The sequence below is a fragment of the Cydia pomonella genome, chromosome 23 (assembly GCF_033807575.1).
Source record: "Cydia pomonella isolate Wapato2018A chromosome 23, ilCydPomo1, whole genome shotgun sequence".
In the NCBI taxonomy this organism is placed as follows: domain Eukaryota; kingdom Metazoa; phylum Arthropoda; class Insecta; order Lepidoptera; family Tortricidae; genus Cydia; species Cydia pomonella.
In genome coordinates, this window is record NC_084725.1 from 5112696 (window position 1) to 5126340 (window position 13645).

At 45.5% G+C, this 13645-nt stretch overlaps 1 protein-coding gene across 1 annotated transcript in view; it reads right to left on the reverse strand.

Moving 5' to 3' along the window:
• Positions 1-13645, reverse strand: part of LOC133530791 (uncharacterized) — a 48583-nt gene that overhangs the window by 20300 nt on the left and 14638 nt on the right. The window contains 6 exon segments of the mRNA XM_061868860.1: positions 2-2309; positions 2312-8209; positions 8846-9009; positions 9726-9976; positions 12893-13072; positions 13464-13577. Coding sequence (XP_061724844.1) covers positions 2-2309; positions 2312-8209; positions 8846-9009; positions 9726-9976; positions 12893-13072; positions 13464-13577 — 8915 coding nt within the window.

Consider the following 13645-nt stretch of genomic DNA (forward strand, 5'->3'; position numbering starts at 1 on the left):
CTCATTATGGAATCGAAAAATTATCTTTGTATCTTGTAGATTGGTCTCTCCGTGCTTATCCTCACTATGCGCATTCATATCAGTTTTACTTGTCTTGTCAGTTTGCACAATCAGACAAACATCTTCAATGTTTTCGATAGTCGTAGTTTTATATTTGGGGTAAACTTCAAAAGGAATACTAGGAGTTTTAAGGCTGGAGTTTAAACTTTTCAACGCTAATGTCCTTAATTTCAATACTTTACTGGCAACAATATCACTATCACATACGACATCTTCAGCTTTTCTTTTTAATTTATTTGGCGAAGATTTGACTTTTAAAGTTAATTCCCTTCTACGCGCAAATTCCCAACGGCATAGTAAATTGGGATTATCTTCTAGAAATTTTAATGTTATCGTTATGAGTTTGGGTGTTTCGGATGTCACTATAAGTCTTTCGGCACTCCTAGAGTTATCACAAACGGGAAAAAGGTTTCGATTTTCTGTTACTGGTACGTTAGATGACGCTGATAGAATTTCTTGAGTGCTGTATCCAAATTTTGTCATGGTCCAATCAGAATCACAAGTCGATGGTAGCAGTACTGTTGATTTTCTAACCATTTCCGTTTTTAGTTTATTACGCAAATGTACTAACGTATCGTAAATTTCCATAACCGGTGAGGTACAGGCTGGGTTTTCCAGAGACGGTTGACTGTCATCATCCCAATTATTTAAAATTGATAATGATGGATAACGTGATAACTGTGGTGATCTACATGGTTCATCAACATCAAATTCAATGAAATCTTCAGCATTGTCTTGGTTCATTTCGTCTGTTTCGATATCACTTGTTTTTTCACTCATTCTACAAACGCTTTCAGTTTGAAAAATCGAGTTATTAAGCCGTTCCATTTTAACATAGCAATGCTTCATTTTTTTCAAAAGTTCATATTTCTTAATAAGCGTTTCGCATTTAACTATTTTCACAACACATTTTTTAAGATTATATTGTTCCTCATTTCTGATTATCTTATTTTCTTCCGTCGCAACAGCTACCGTTTTTGTTTCGTCACAATTTTTATTTTGTTGCTGAACGTCTGTTGAAATTACCACTTCCTCGTCGTCATTTTCAGTTATGTCAATTACTGGAGTTTCCGCAGGAACTATGCCAAGATCTTGTAGTAATGCGCTCTTCAAATTAACAACAGCGGCTCCGCTCTTCACAGGAGAAGGCACGTTAACTTTGTCTGTTTCTACAGCAAGATCTTGTAACAATAAATTCGCCAGCGCCGCGACTTTCGCATGCTCTATGTTTTTATTATCATCCGAATCTAGTATTTGGTTTTCTATACTGTCATTAGAAGAATCGTCAATTTCGATGACATCAGTCGTATTTGAGACTATAGGAGGAGGAATAGGGGTTATTTGTGCTTGGGTTAATTTATCAGCGGTGGGACCAGATTCTTCTTTAGTAATTATACTTGTCATAGATGATGCATTAGATAAAACTTTACTCTGATGTCTGGTCAGTAACGAGTTATTTTCCAACGGCAATGATTTTGATTTAGGCTTCGTTCTATTGCTTTTAAATAAGTCACCTTTAAGCATTTGGACTTGGCATCTTTGGTCAAACTTTTTCTGATGTATGGCAATTGTTTCTTGATCATGATTTGTGGCATATTTGCCAAATTCAGTATTAAAAGTACGAGCCTGAACCTCGTCTTCGTCGTCACTGATTAAATTTACAGTATCAACAGGCTTCGACGCAGCGACTGCCTCTTTAATATCTAAGTCCTGAATTTGATAACATTTTTTAGTGGGATCGTTTTTCACCGGGACTTGTTTATAATTCACAGTGTATCGTTTTCCGTCGTTATGAACGTTTCCCGCTAGCATAGCTCGCATGGTGGGGTGGTCGAACAAAGAATCGATAGCACCATGTACTTTACCAGAAATCATAGCTTTGAATACTTTGCCATTCGGAAGAAAAATTCGAACTAATTTTTTATTTGGGTCGTTTAAAGAAACTTCTACAATTTTTAAATCTCCTTTCATGTATGTTCCTGGCTTTTGACTATTTTTAGCATCAGTGACATTTTTACAACTAGCGTTTATCAATGCATTAGGTGTTGCTTGTACTTCAGGCCTTTCAATGTCTTTAAGATCGTTATGTTGTGTGACAGGCTTGGCATTTATTTTAGATTTGCGGTCGTCCACCTTTTCTATGCTACATTTCGGGTTTGCACTTTTGCAATTAACATCTTCATTGATATTTTCCTTACACAAAAGCGACTTACTTGTACCTATCGTTTCCTGTTGTCCTTTACTCAATGTTTCATCAAGCGGGTTACATTTTGTATTTTAGTATTTAAAAGCACGTCTTTTGTTTTCGAATGAGCTTCTGTTGTTGATGTTTCTTTGATTTCCGCAATATCGTCTTCTACCATCGACACAGGATGAATATTTACTTTAGGGCACTCTACGGGTGGTAATTGCACTATTTTTTTAGGATCGTTTTCAATATTTATTTCACTTTCAGCATTTGTCGGCGTAGTGACTGTATTTGGTGAAATAATAGTACTGTTCGATTGGAAAACCGTCGTTGTATCTGTAGGCATCTCTGTGCTCGGTACAACAGTAAATATTTGTGGCTTATTATTTGTTAATTCATCTTTTCTGACTTCTATGGAATCTGTTTCACGTCTCTGAACTGAAGTAGACACATTTTCTATTGGTTCAGAATGTTTAACCACTTCTTGATCATTAAGTGGTAAATTGACTGCTATTTTTTGTTTGACAACGTTTAAGTCGTCAACTACCACCGACTTCAATTTATTAGTTTCATCAAGCAGAATCGATGAATCAACTGCAGATATTTGTTTAATGACTTTCTGGTCTTCGACTACAGTTGGCTTTAACTTATTTGCTTCATCAACAAAAAGCGGAGGTCCGGTAGCTTCAGAACCAGAAGTTTTGGGTGTTGCTATTACATCGATTTTATTCGATGTACACGTTTTGGGGATAACACAGTCTTCGGTATTATCTTTATTCTCTAATATTGTCAGATTCTGATTTTTAGCGAGAACAGTTGTTTCTTTTACACATGTTTTGACGGGCGTACTTTTAATAACAAGTTGATCGCCTAGTTGATTTTTAAGTTTTTCTATCACCACTGTTGGTTCCAATTTATTTGTAGATTGAGATGTGACTTCAGTAGTTTTGATATCTTCTGATTGTTTATCTTGTTCTGTTATTGAATCATTTGATTCCAGTTCTTGCATCAACGTGTTTTCAAGCTTGTGAGTCTCAACCATTGCAGCTGAGGACTTTAATACTATAGAACTGTTTAGCTCTTCTTCAAAATCAATTAGTTCGTTATTATCAGTAACATTTTGTTGCGTTTCTAATGGACTTGATGGTTTATTTTTATTGAGTAATCTATTTGAAGTACGCGTTGTAAATTTTATGCCGTCTTTATTTTCATTTTTTACATTAGTAATAGTCGTATTTTCATGCGTAATAGTATTATCTTTTACTTTTAGTTTAATTTTCTTTCTATTAAGTGGCATTCGAGGACGTTTAACCGGTGCCACTTTTTTATTCGTTATCTTATTTGATGATCTTAGCCAAATACGACGGCAAGATTGTTTGTTCTCTTTTGCACTTGACGCTTGAACTGTAGAAACTATATTTTCATTATTCGCTTCAGTTGCAGGAGCCTTTACACCTGCGGTTGCCGCTACTATGCCATTTTCAGTGCTTGGCACTAATCTGGGATTAGGTTTAACAGTGCCGTTTTTCGGCGATTCCTGTTGTAAAAGCTTTTTCCTTAACGGTGTGTATGTGAGAGCTATAGGTGGAAGCCCGCCCAAGTGACATATCTTTCTATTTATAAGAGACTGGCGCTTTAGTTTTATTCTCTCCTTGTCTTGTTCCGCTTTTAAAGAGACATCGTCATTAGAAAACCTGCCTATATGAGATTCCTTGTCGACATCATTCGTATGATTTTCATGCACTTGAGATAGCACCTTTCTTTCACAATTCCTGTTCATATTAAAATCTAGATTTGGAGGTACGGGAGTCTCATTTAGGGCATCTGAAAGTCTAAGTGCAGTTTCCAGGCTTATGCTATCTTCAACTGGCATGTTGGAATCTTCCTTTACAAAGTCTTGAGTGACATGTTCATTTCCCATTGCGGTTGGGTTTGATGCATTAGTGGTAGTCGTAGCGTTACCGATAATAATTGGATTTATTACCGGTGCAGCAAATTGCGTAGTTTGGTATAGTGCTAAATTAGGGGCTGCGTTTACAGCATATACATTTTGGTTTATCGCGCAAAGCTCGGCATTCACTTGGCTCTCATGAATACGTATCGTTGGGTATGGATCGTAAACAAGATCTTGGCGTATAACAACAACAGGCTGTTGTGGCACTGATGCGATAATTACATTTGTCGGTAAAATATTGTTCACATAGTGGTTCGCTTCTATATGTGTCAGTATATTGTTAGCTGTATTCTGAGCTACTTGATCAGTTATGATTGTGGTAGCTGGTGCATATTGCTGCACCATCTTAGGTTTAGTTTCTGGTGTACTGTTTTTTGTAGGTTGTGCACCTGAATGACTACAATTATTTACTATCACATTCGGATAGTTAGTTGTGGAGAAGGCATTAACGCCAGAACCATCTTGATTATCTGCCGTATTTGAATTGGGTTGATTCTTACGTATAATTGTCTTAGGATTAACAAAGTGAGTTTTTTCTTTAGGCATATTAGCTGCCTTGGAAACAATAGAGTTTGGCTTTGGAATGTTTTTGTGACTTTTTCCTTTAACTAAAGTTGCATTTTGAACGGTATAAGCGTCCTCATCAGAAGATATTTCTCCTAATTCTCGACGTAAATCGTCATCTATAAGATCGTCTAGCATATCGAAGTCCGAATTTGGAATCACGGAAGTATGGGGAGTTTCCCTTGTTATATTTGAACTAGAATGTTTATTTTGAACTTCGAGTCTCTTAAGCATTTCCGGAGATACTTTTCTGATAACTTCAGCTTGTCTAGGCTTTTTAGGTACTTCGGAATGTTTTTCAGTGCTTGGGGTACGAGTACTTGAGCTAGTCTTTGAGCTATGGTGTTCGCGTTTCTTAGTGTCAGAAGATCTATTCTGTAATGAACTTTGTCCAAGCTCACTCGCACGCTTGCCGCTTGTCCGCGAACTGCCCTGAGAATGTCTTCCTTGGTCTTTCTTTAGCGCTAGCTCTAATGCATTAGGACCAAGCGGCTCTGTTTTTCGGGCTCTTATAGCATCCATAACGCGTTTCCACTCATCATCTGACGATGATTCTTTCGTCGTCGAGCAAGTGTCTAAGATATTGATGTTTTTTACTTTGGTGCCCACCAAGGTTTGGTGGTTTGAAACCTGAGTTTCTACTTTGGTTTGAGGATTTAGAGTCTGGTGTGATCCGTCGCTCGTGGAAGACCCTATTGGGACATTATCTTTGTATATATTGGCATTTGGTTTCATAAGAGTTGGATTGCGCAGTAGGAGTAGTAAATCTGCGTCTTCTCTATTCGGCAGATTGTCAGCAGCATTGTGACTGGTGGTAGGCGTATTGCTATGGGGCTGAACGTTAGGTGACGCTGTAGACTCTAACATACTAGACAGTAGGGGACAACCTCTCTTTAAGGCTGAGCCAGATTGGTCGATTCTCCTAATCATTTTCTGTGGGTCTTGTGTATCCGGGTTCGTTATACCGACCCTAGATAATGTTATTTCATTTTTCATACATTTGGACTTACTTATTTTGTGTTCGATTATCTTTTTGTTTAGTTCTACATTAATAGAGTCTGTTAACGGTACTTTGATTTCGTTTTGCTTATTCTTATGCATGTAACTGAGTCGAGAGAAAGTGGTAGGCACATTCTCAGGTTTCTTTTGTTGTAACTGTTGTTTGGCACATTGAGGAGTTACTAAGTCTGTCCTTTTTGCTGACGTTGAAGGTGCTTGAATAGTCAATTTAACATCTTTATTTAAAGCTACCGTGACATTTTTATCGGAGCCTGCATGTATAGATTTGAAAAGTTCCTTCAAAAGGTCGTCAAAGTCATTAGTTTCTGATATTAGTGGAGTCTTAACATCAACTCTCTCTCGATTTTGCATTGAACCACTTTGACAAGTCTGTGTGCTATTAGAATGCATGGGTTGGGTCGAATTTAATGCATCATTGTGCGATGTAACATTATACGGTTTCGCATTACTTGCTCGACCATGTGGCATATCTTGAGGTGTGGGGATGTGCCTTTTTGTAGCATCATGACTGAATCGTGGCACCTCGGTAATATTTTGCATAGAATTATTCAGCTTTTGTCTCTCATATAGCGTTTGTGATCGCATAAGGTCGCTTTTCAAACTCGTCATTTGACTATTTACATTTTGCGCGGGTTTAGACATATAAGTTCGATGTAGATTGCTGTGCGCTTGCAATTTAGTGAAATCATCTTTAGCCGTAGCTGCTTGACTTGGTGGTTTTATGACTGTATTGCTAATAATTTTTGGCGAGAGCTGTGAAGCATTTGAAGCTTTGACGTGTTGCTGGCTGAAGTAATTAGGGTCATTTATTAGGAGCGGTTTTTTGGGAAGTTCTTGTTTATCCGTAGATAAGTTTTGCATGGATCTGTGTAATGGGTGATACACTATTGTTGGCTTCGGTGGCGTAACATTTAGATCTTGCAGCCGCACATGCTCCGCTGTTTTCGCAGGGGAAGTATAATTCGTTTGAGTACTATTTGATGACTGGTTAAGAATAGGTTGCTGTGCAACTTTTACGGGACTATTTGTTGTGTATTCACTAAGTTTTTGGCTTTCACTCAGCACATTTTGTGACATGTGCAGCGGATTGTTGTATTGCTGTGGAAGCTTCTGTGTGTTATATACATTCTGTTGACCTTGTAGTTTATCTTTAGACTCTTTACAAGGTGTTCTAGGCATGTAATCAGCATTGCTTTTCATTAGATTATTCACGTCATTTGAAAGTGTTTCCAACTGTTTACATTGTTTTTTATTTAAGTAGACTTTAGGTACTTCATCTGGATTGTATATTTTCATGCCAACAAGTGAACTGCCTTGCGTAGGAGTATGTGCCGGCGGTGGTCTAGCCAAGTTGGTCTGTGTTGGAGTATGGGCTGGTGATGGTCTAGCCAAGTTGGTCTGTGTTGGAGTATGGGCTGGTGATGGTCTAGCCAAGTTGGTCTGTGTTGGAGGATGGGCCGAGGGTGTTCGAGCCAAGTTGGTTTGCGTTGGCGTATGGGCTGAGGGTGGTCTAGCCAAGTTGATTTGCGTTGGCGTATGGGCTGAGGGTGGTCTAGCCAAGTTGGTCTGTGTTAGAGTGTGGGCTGGAGCCGGTCTAGCCACAGCTCTAAGTTTATTTTGGTTCCTTCTAAACTGTAGGAGTTTATGCAGACTTGATTTCACTTTTGGATTAACAACGTGTCTGTGAGCTAGTTGGTTAGGTGTCAAGTAAGGCGATCTCGCTCTTGTCACATCAGAGTCACTACTTGTCGTTGTGACTGTCGGTGAGCTCATGGGTCGAGTTTTAATTTCATTTATCACAGGGCATTGTATCTCACTTTTAATTGTAGTTTTAGTATTGTCAGGTATTTGTACATCTGCATTAAGTCTTTCTGGCGATTTGAGTTCGTCCATAGAGAACACTCCATCGACCAGAACGCTAGGATCGTCGGAGATTTGGTCACTGTCAGTAACACTGACGTAGCTAAAAGTGGACTCTCTTCGACGTTCCTTCTTCTTTCTTACTCTCTTTTCTCCGTCCTGCACTGGTGAGGACACTTTAGCGACTTTCATTCCCAGTAAACTGTTCAATGATCCTGCCGCTGGTTGTTCAGACTTGTCTTTCTTTCTCTCCTTTTTGGTTTTCTTATCTTTGTCTTTTCGTCGCTCTGTGCTGCCATCTTCGTTGTCATCTCGTTTGTGTGTCTTCTTCTTTTTTTGTTCCTTGTCCTTCTCTTTGGCGCGTTTCTTCTTTTCTTTCTTGGCGTCTGCTACAGTGCTCAGCGGATCTTCGTCTTCAGAATCGACAATACTAGCCTTAGATTTTTTCTTGCCGAATCCCCGGTCTACTTCGCTGTCCTCGGCACTTTCCGTCTGTTCTGGGTCGAAGAATGCGTTTTGCCATATTTCTTCTGGCTCTTCGAATTGGACCTCATGTTCATACCCTGTAGACAATTATAAGGTTGGTTATATTAATTTATTTGTCTAATGCCTATTAGACAAATAAATTACTTAACCAATAGTGAAAAAAGGTTTTTTTTTTGTAGTATGACGGTGACAAACAATCATACGGCCTGATGGCAAGTAGTCTCCGCAGCCTATTACTTTATTGCAAAATAAACAAAAGTACAAATGGCGGCCATAAGGCATTCTCTACCAGTCAACCATAGGGCAAACAGAAATTCTCGAATGTGGGTGCAGTGAGAAAAATAATTCAGAAAAAATTACAACAATAAGTTATTTTGAAGAACTAAACACAAACAACAAACAGCCTATGTACGCCTGCAACTCCTGAGGAGGAACATGCGCGTTGCCGACCCTAACACTGCACCCTCTTGACTTTTAAACCGTAAATTACCTAAGAGAACCCACACACTAGCGACATTTGAGCGTGGGTGTCTATTCAGCGCTATAGAAAATAATGTCTCTGCGCAGGTGCGCCAACGTTACGTCGAGCAGCAGCCATAGACTAGACAAGACGACGCCCGGGAGACGCTAGTGTGGGGTCTTCTTAATTTTAACACGGGATTTGTTCTGGGCCTTCAAAAACCCGTTAAATAAATCCTAAAATAAGAACAAACCTTTCTCAATGCCGTAGTAGACGTCGTTTTCATCATCGTCCTCCTCCGGCAGGTGCTGGTAGGCGGTGGGGTCCAGGTTGAGGTACTTGAGCTCGGTGGTGACGGCGCGCGTGCCTCCGTGGGTCTTCTCCATGTAAGAGCGGCAGTTTTCCAGGAGAACCTCCCTGGAACAATAATGTAATCGAATATAATAAGGTCAATATGGGGAAGACGTCTTCAAGGGGAGATCGTCTACAAATGCTTTCGTCACTTGCGTTTGTACACGTACTTCGATTATAGAAGGTCGGTAGAGCAGAAAGGGTGAAGCTCTTCCTTCTGACTGTGCCTGAGCGACATACGTATACAAATTGCAAACTGGTTACTCCAGTACTTGTACTAAGTCACGGTGTAATTGTTTTGCATGAATAAATGAATTGATAATTAATTAAAAATACGAGAGTTCTTGACCTTATGACGGTCTTCCTAGCGAAAAAAACGACGGCCTTCTCCACATTGACCTTAGCTTTTTGAAATGCAGATGTAAATATGCTGAGCTGCTGAGATTGCATTAGCTGGAGTTATGACAGATTTCCATCAAGTTTATCTGTGTGCGGTTCTGACTATGTTCAATTGGCTACTGATCCTTACTAGTCTTTTACTAACCTGTTAGTATCCCACAACAGTCTTGATCCTCGGCCCAAATAGCAAAACAGCCAGATCCTGACACAGTTCCGGGTCCAACCGCAAAGTCCTTCGCTGAGTATAACAGTGGACAGCATGTTGGCTGGGTGCTGATGGAATTGCTTGTACTGAAGTCTTGAGAGATTTTCACCAAGTTGCTCTGTATGCGGTAGTGATGATGTTCATGTGGCTATCTCAGTATCCTTAATCTTTCACTAACCTGTCCATATCCCACGACAGAGTCTTGACCCTCGGCCCGGAGAGCAGAACAGCCAGATCCTGACACAGCTCGGTCTCCAACCCCAAAGCCTCTCCCTCAGTGAGGATAGCGGTGGACAGCACGTTGGCCTGGTGCTGCTGGGACTGCTTCAGCTGGAGGGTCTCAGACGTTTTGACGAGGTTGCTCTGCGTTCGGCTGTCGTTCGCCCAGCTGCCGTACTCCGATGTGGTTTCTGGAGTCGGTTCTTGGGCCTGGAATTAGGAAGTGTTATTTGTCTAAGACTTTTCGTTCCTGGTGGATTTCAAGACTATTGTAAATTTAAACCATTAACTTATGTTATTGTAACTTTATTTATTGTAATCTTATTGTTATTAGGAAGTTGATTGTAGTTATAGTACATTATTGCAGAGGCCGGGAAATGGCAATTCGTGGATGAGTTTCGATTTTGAAGACGAATCCACGAATTGCTGTTCCTGCCGAGGCCTATATGGTGCTTTTCTCCAAACATGCGAGGAAATCAGGTAAAATAATCATAATTTAAACATGAACCATCACTCAAATCGAACCTTCACATCAAAAACGTCAAAATCAATTTCCCTCTTTAATTATTTTTTAAACGTTAAAGGCACAACTATTCTGCCATTCAATACCATTCAAAATTCGTTCATTCAATACAATTGTGCAATTTAACCTCTTAAGACCCTGAGTACAAATTTTTGTACATATTCCAAAATCTATTTTGAACTTTTATTATGTAACTAAGGGTTCCAAATTCGAAAACAAAACAATTGCTTCTGGATCTCAGGAAGGCTGTTTTTGCACGCATGATATACTTAAAAAACTATATAAAAGTTAGTCTTTGATTTAATTAAGCAGTATTCACACGATCATACACGACTCTAACCTATAGCTTGAAATCATGCTGACCGGATCGCGTAGACGCGGCCCGCAGCTATATTAATTGGCTGTATGTTTTTTTCTTTTCATCCTAAGCGAGTCCTATATTCTATACCGCTGTCGACTGATAGAATGTTTGAAAGAGACCTGTGGCTTGCGCGCGGGGTGCACGCTGCAGGCGGTGAGCACGCACTCGGCACTGACCTGGGGCAGGCGGGGGGGAGAGGCACGGTGCTGGCGACGCGCTCGTACAGCTTGCGCGCGGGGTGCACGCTGAAGGCGGTGAGCCGCACTCGGCACTGACCTGGGGCAGGCGGGGGGGAGGCACGGTGCTGGCGACGCGCTCGTACAGCTTGCGCGCGGGGTGCACGCTGAAGGCGGTGAGCCGCACTCGGCACTGACCTGGGGCAGGCGGGGGGGAGGCACGGTGCTGGCGACGCGCTCGTACAGCTTGCGCGCGGGGTGCACGCTGAAGGCGGTGAGCCGCACTCGGCACTGACCTGGGGCAGGCGGGGGGGAGGCACGGTGCTGGCGACGCGCTCGTACAGCTTGCGCGCGGGGTGCACGCTGAAGGCGGTGAGCCGCACTCGGCACTGACCTGGGGCAGGCGGGGGGGAGGCACGGTGCTGGCGACGCGCTCGTACAGCTTGCGCGCGGGGTGCACGCTGAAGGCGGTGAGCCGCACTCGGCACTGACCTGGGGCAGGCGGGGGGGAGGCACGGTGCTGGCGACGCGCTCGTACAGCTTGCGCGCGGGGTGCACGCTGAAGGCGGTGAGCCGCACTCGGCACTGACCTGGGGCAGGCGGGGGGGAGGCACGGTGCTGGCGACGCGCTCGTACAGCTTGCGCGCGGGGTGCACGCTGAAGGCGGTGAGCCGCACTCGGCACTGACCTGGGGCAGGCGGGGGGGGAGGCACGGTGCTGGCGACGCGCTCGTACAGCTTGCGCGCGGGGTGCACGCTGAAGGCGGTGAGCCGCACTCGGCACTGACCTGGGGCAGGCGGGGGGGAGGCACGGTGCTGGCGACGCGCTCGTACAGCTTGCGCGCGGGGTGCACGCTGAAGGCGGTGAGCCGCACTCGGCACTGACCTGGGGCAGGCGGGGGGGAGAGGCACGGTGCTGGCGACGCGCTCGTACAGCTTGCGCGCGGGGTGCACGCTGAAGGCGGTGAGCCGCACTCGGCACTGACCTGGGGCAGGCGGGGGGGAGGCACGGTGCTGGCGACGCGCTCGTACAGCTTGCGCGCGGGGTGCACGCTGAAGGCGGTGAGCCGCACTCGGCACTGACCTGGGGCAGGCGGGGGGGAGAGGCACGGTGCTGGCGACGCGCTCGTACAGCTTGCGCGCGGGGTGCACGCTGAAGGCGGTGAGCCGCACTCGGCACTGACCTGGGGCAGGCGGGGGGGAGGCACGGTGCTGGCGACGCGCTCGTACAGCTTGCGCGCGGGGTGCACGCTGAAGGCGGTGAGCCGCACTCGGCACTGACCTGGGGCAGGCGGGGGGGAGGCACGGTGCTGGCGACGCGCTCGTACAGCTTGCGCGCGGGGTGCACGCTGAAGGCGGTGAGCCGCACTCGGCACTGACCTGGGGCAGGCGGGGGGGAGGCACGGTGCTGGCGACGCGCTCGTACAGCTTGCGCGCGGGGTGCACGCTGAAGGCGGTGAGCCGCACTCGGCACTGACCTGGGGCAGGCGGGGGGGAGGCACGGTGCTGGCGACGCGCTCGTACAGCTTGCGCGCGGGGTGCACGCTGAAGGCGGTGAGCCGCACTCGGCACTGACCTGGGGCAGGGGGGGGGGGAGGCACGGTGCTGGCGACGCGCTCGTACAGCTTGCGCGCGGGGTGCACGCTGAAGGCGGTGAGCCGCACTCGGCACTGACCTGGGGCAGGCGGGGGGGAGGCACGGTGCTGGCGACGCGCTCGTACAGCTTGCGCGCGGGGTGCACGCTGAAGGCGGTGAGCCGCACTCGGCACTGACCTGGGGCAGGCGGGGGGGAGGCACGGTGCTGGCGACGCGCTCGTACAGCTTGCGCGCGGGGTGCACGCTGAAGGCGGTGAGCCGCACTCGGCACTGACCTGGGGCAGGCGGGGGGGAGGCACGGTGCTGGCGACGCGCTCGTACAGCTTGCGCGCGGGGTGCACGCTGAAGGCGGTGAGCCGCACTCGGCACTGACCTGGGGCAGGCGGGGGGGAGGCACGGTGCTGGCGACGCGCTCGTACAGCTTGCGCGCGGGGTGCACGCTGAAGGCGGTGAGCCGCACTCGGCACTGACCTGGGGCAGGCGGGGGGGAGGCACGGTGCTGGCGACGCGCTCGTACAGCTTGCGCGCGGGGTGCACGCTGAAGGCGGTGAGCGCGCACTCGGCGCGCAGGCGCACGCTGTCCGTGAGGCGCCCGCCCAGCTGCGTGAACCAGCCCGCCAGCGTCTCCTCGTACAGCCGCGCCTCCGATTCCTGAGAAAACAAAAATCAGATCAGGACTGTTTTCAAATTTAATTTTTTCATTATTTTGTGTCATTGGGCGAATCAAATTTCTTGGTGTTGTTATCCTGTCCCGTTGTCCAAGGGATAATAGTGGCACAGTTTGTACGAAGATATGTTGTATGATGGAAATTTCGACCCGTGCCAACGTGACCGGATAGCCGAGTGTTTTACGCATGTGTTGCGTAAACAGAGGGCGCTGGTTCGATCGCCAGCTCTGGACACTGGATGCCTTTGTCAGTTTTTCCTTCATATATGACATTTATTTGGGTGATGGCGCGAACGTATAGCTCGCATATGAATGGCTTATGACAAAACGTCCGTTTTCACATAAAATGGTTGTAAGATATAAATTAAAAACTACCGTTTCAGGTTTCAGTTTAAGTTGCTCGAGTTCGTTCATGCCGGCGGTGATGGCGCGAACGTACAGCTCGCATATGAACGGCTTCATCAAAACGTCCGCTTTCAGCTCCTTGCACTGAAAGAATACAATGTTGTTATAATAGGGAATATTATGCAAAACACTGCGTAGGGGGTACCACTAGT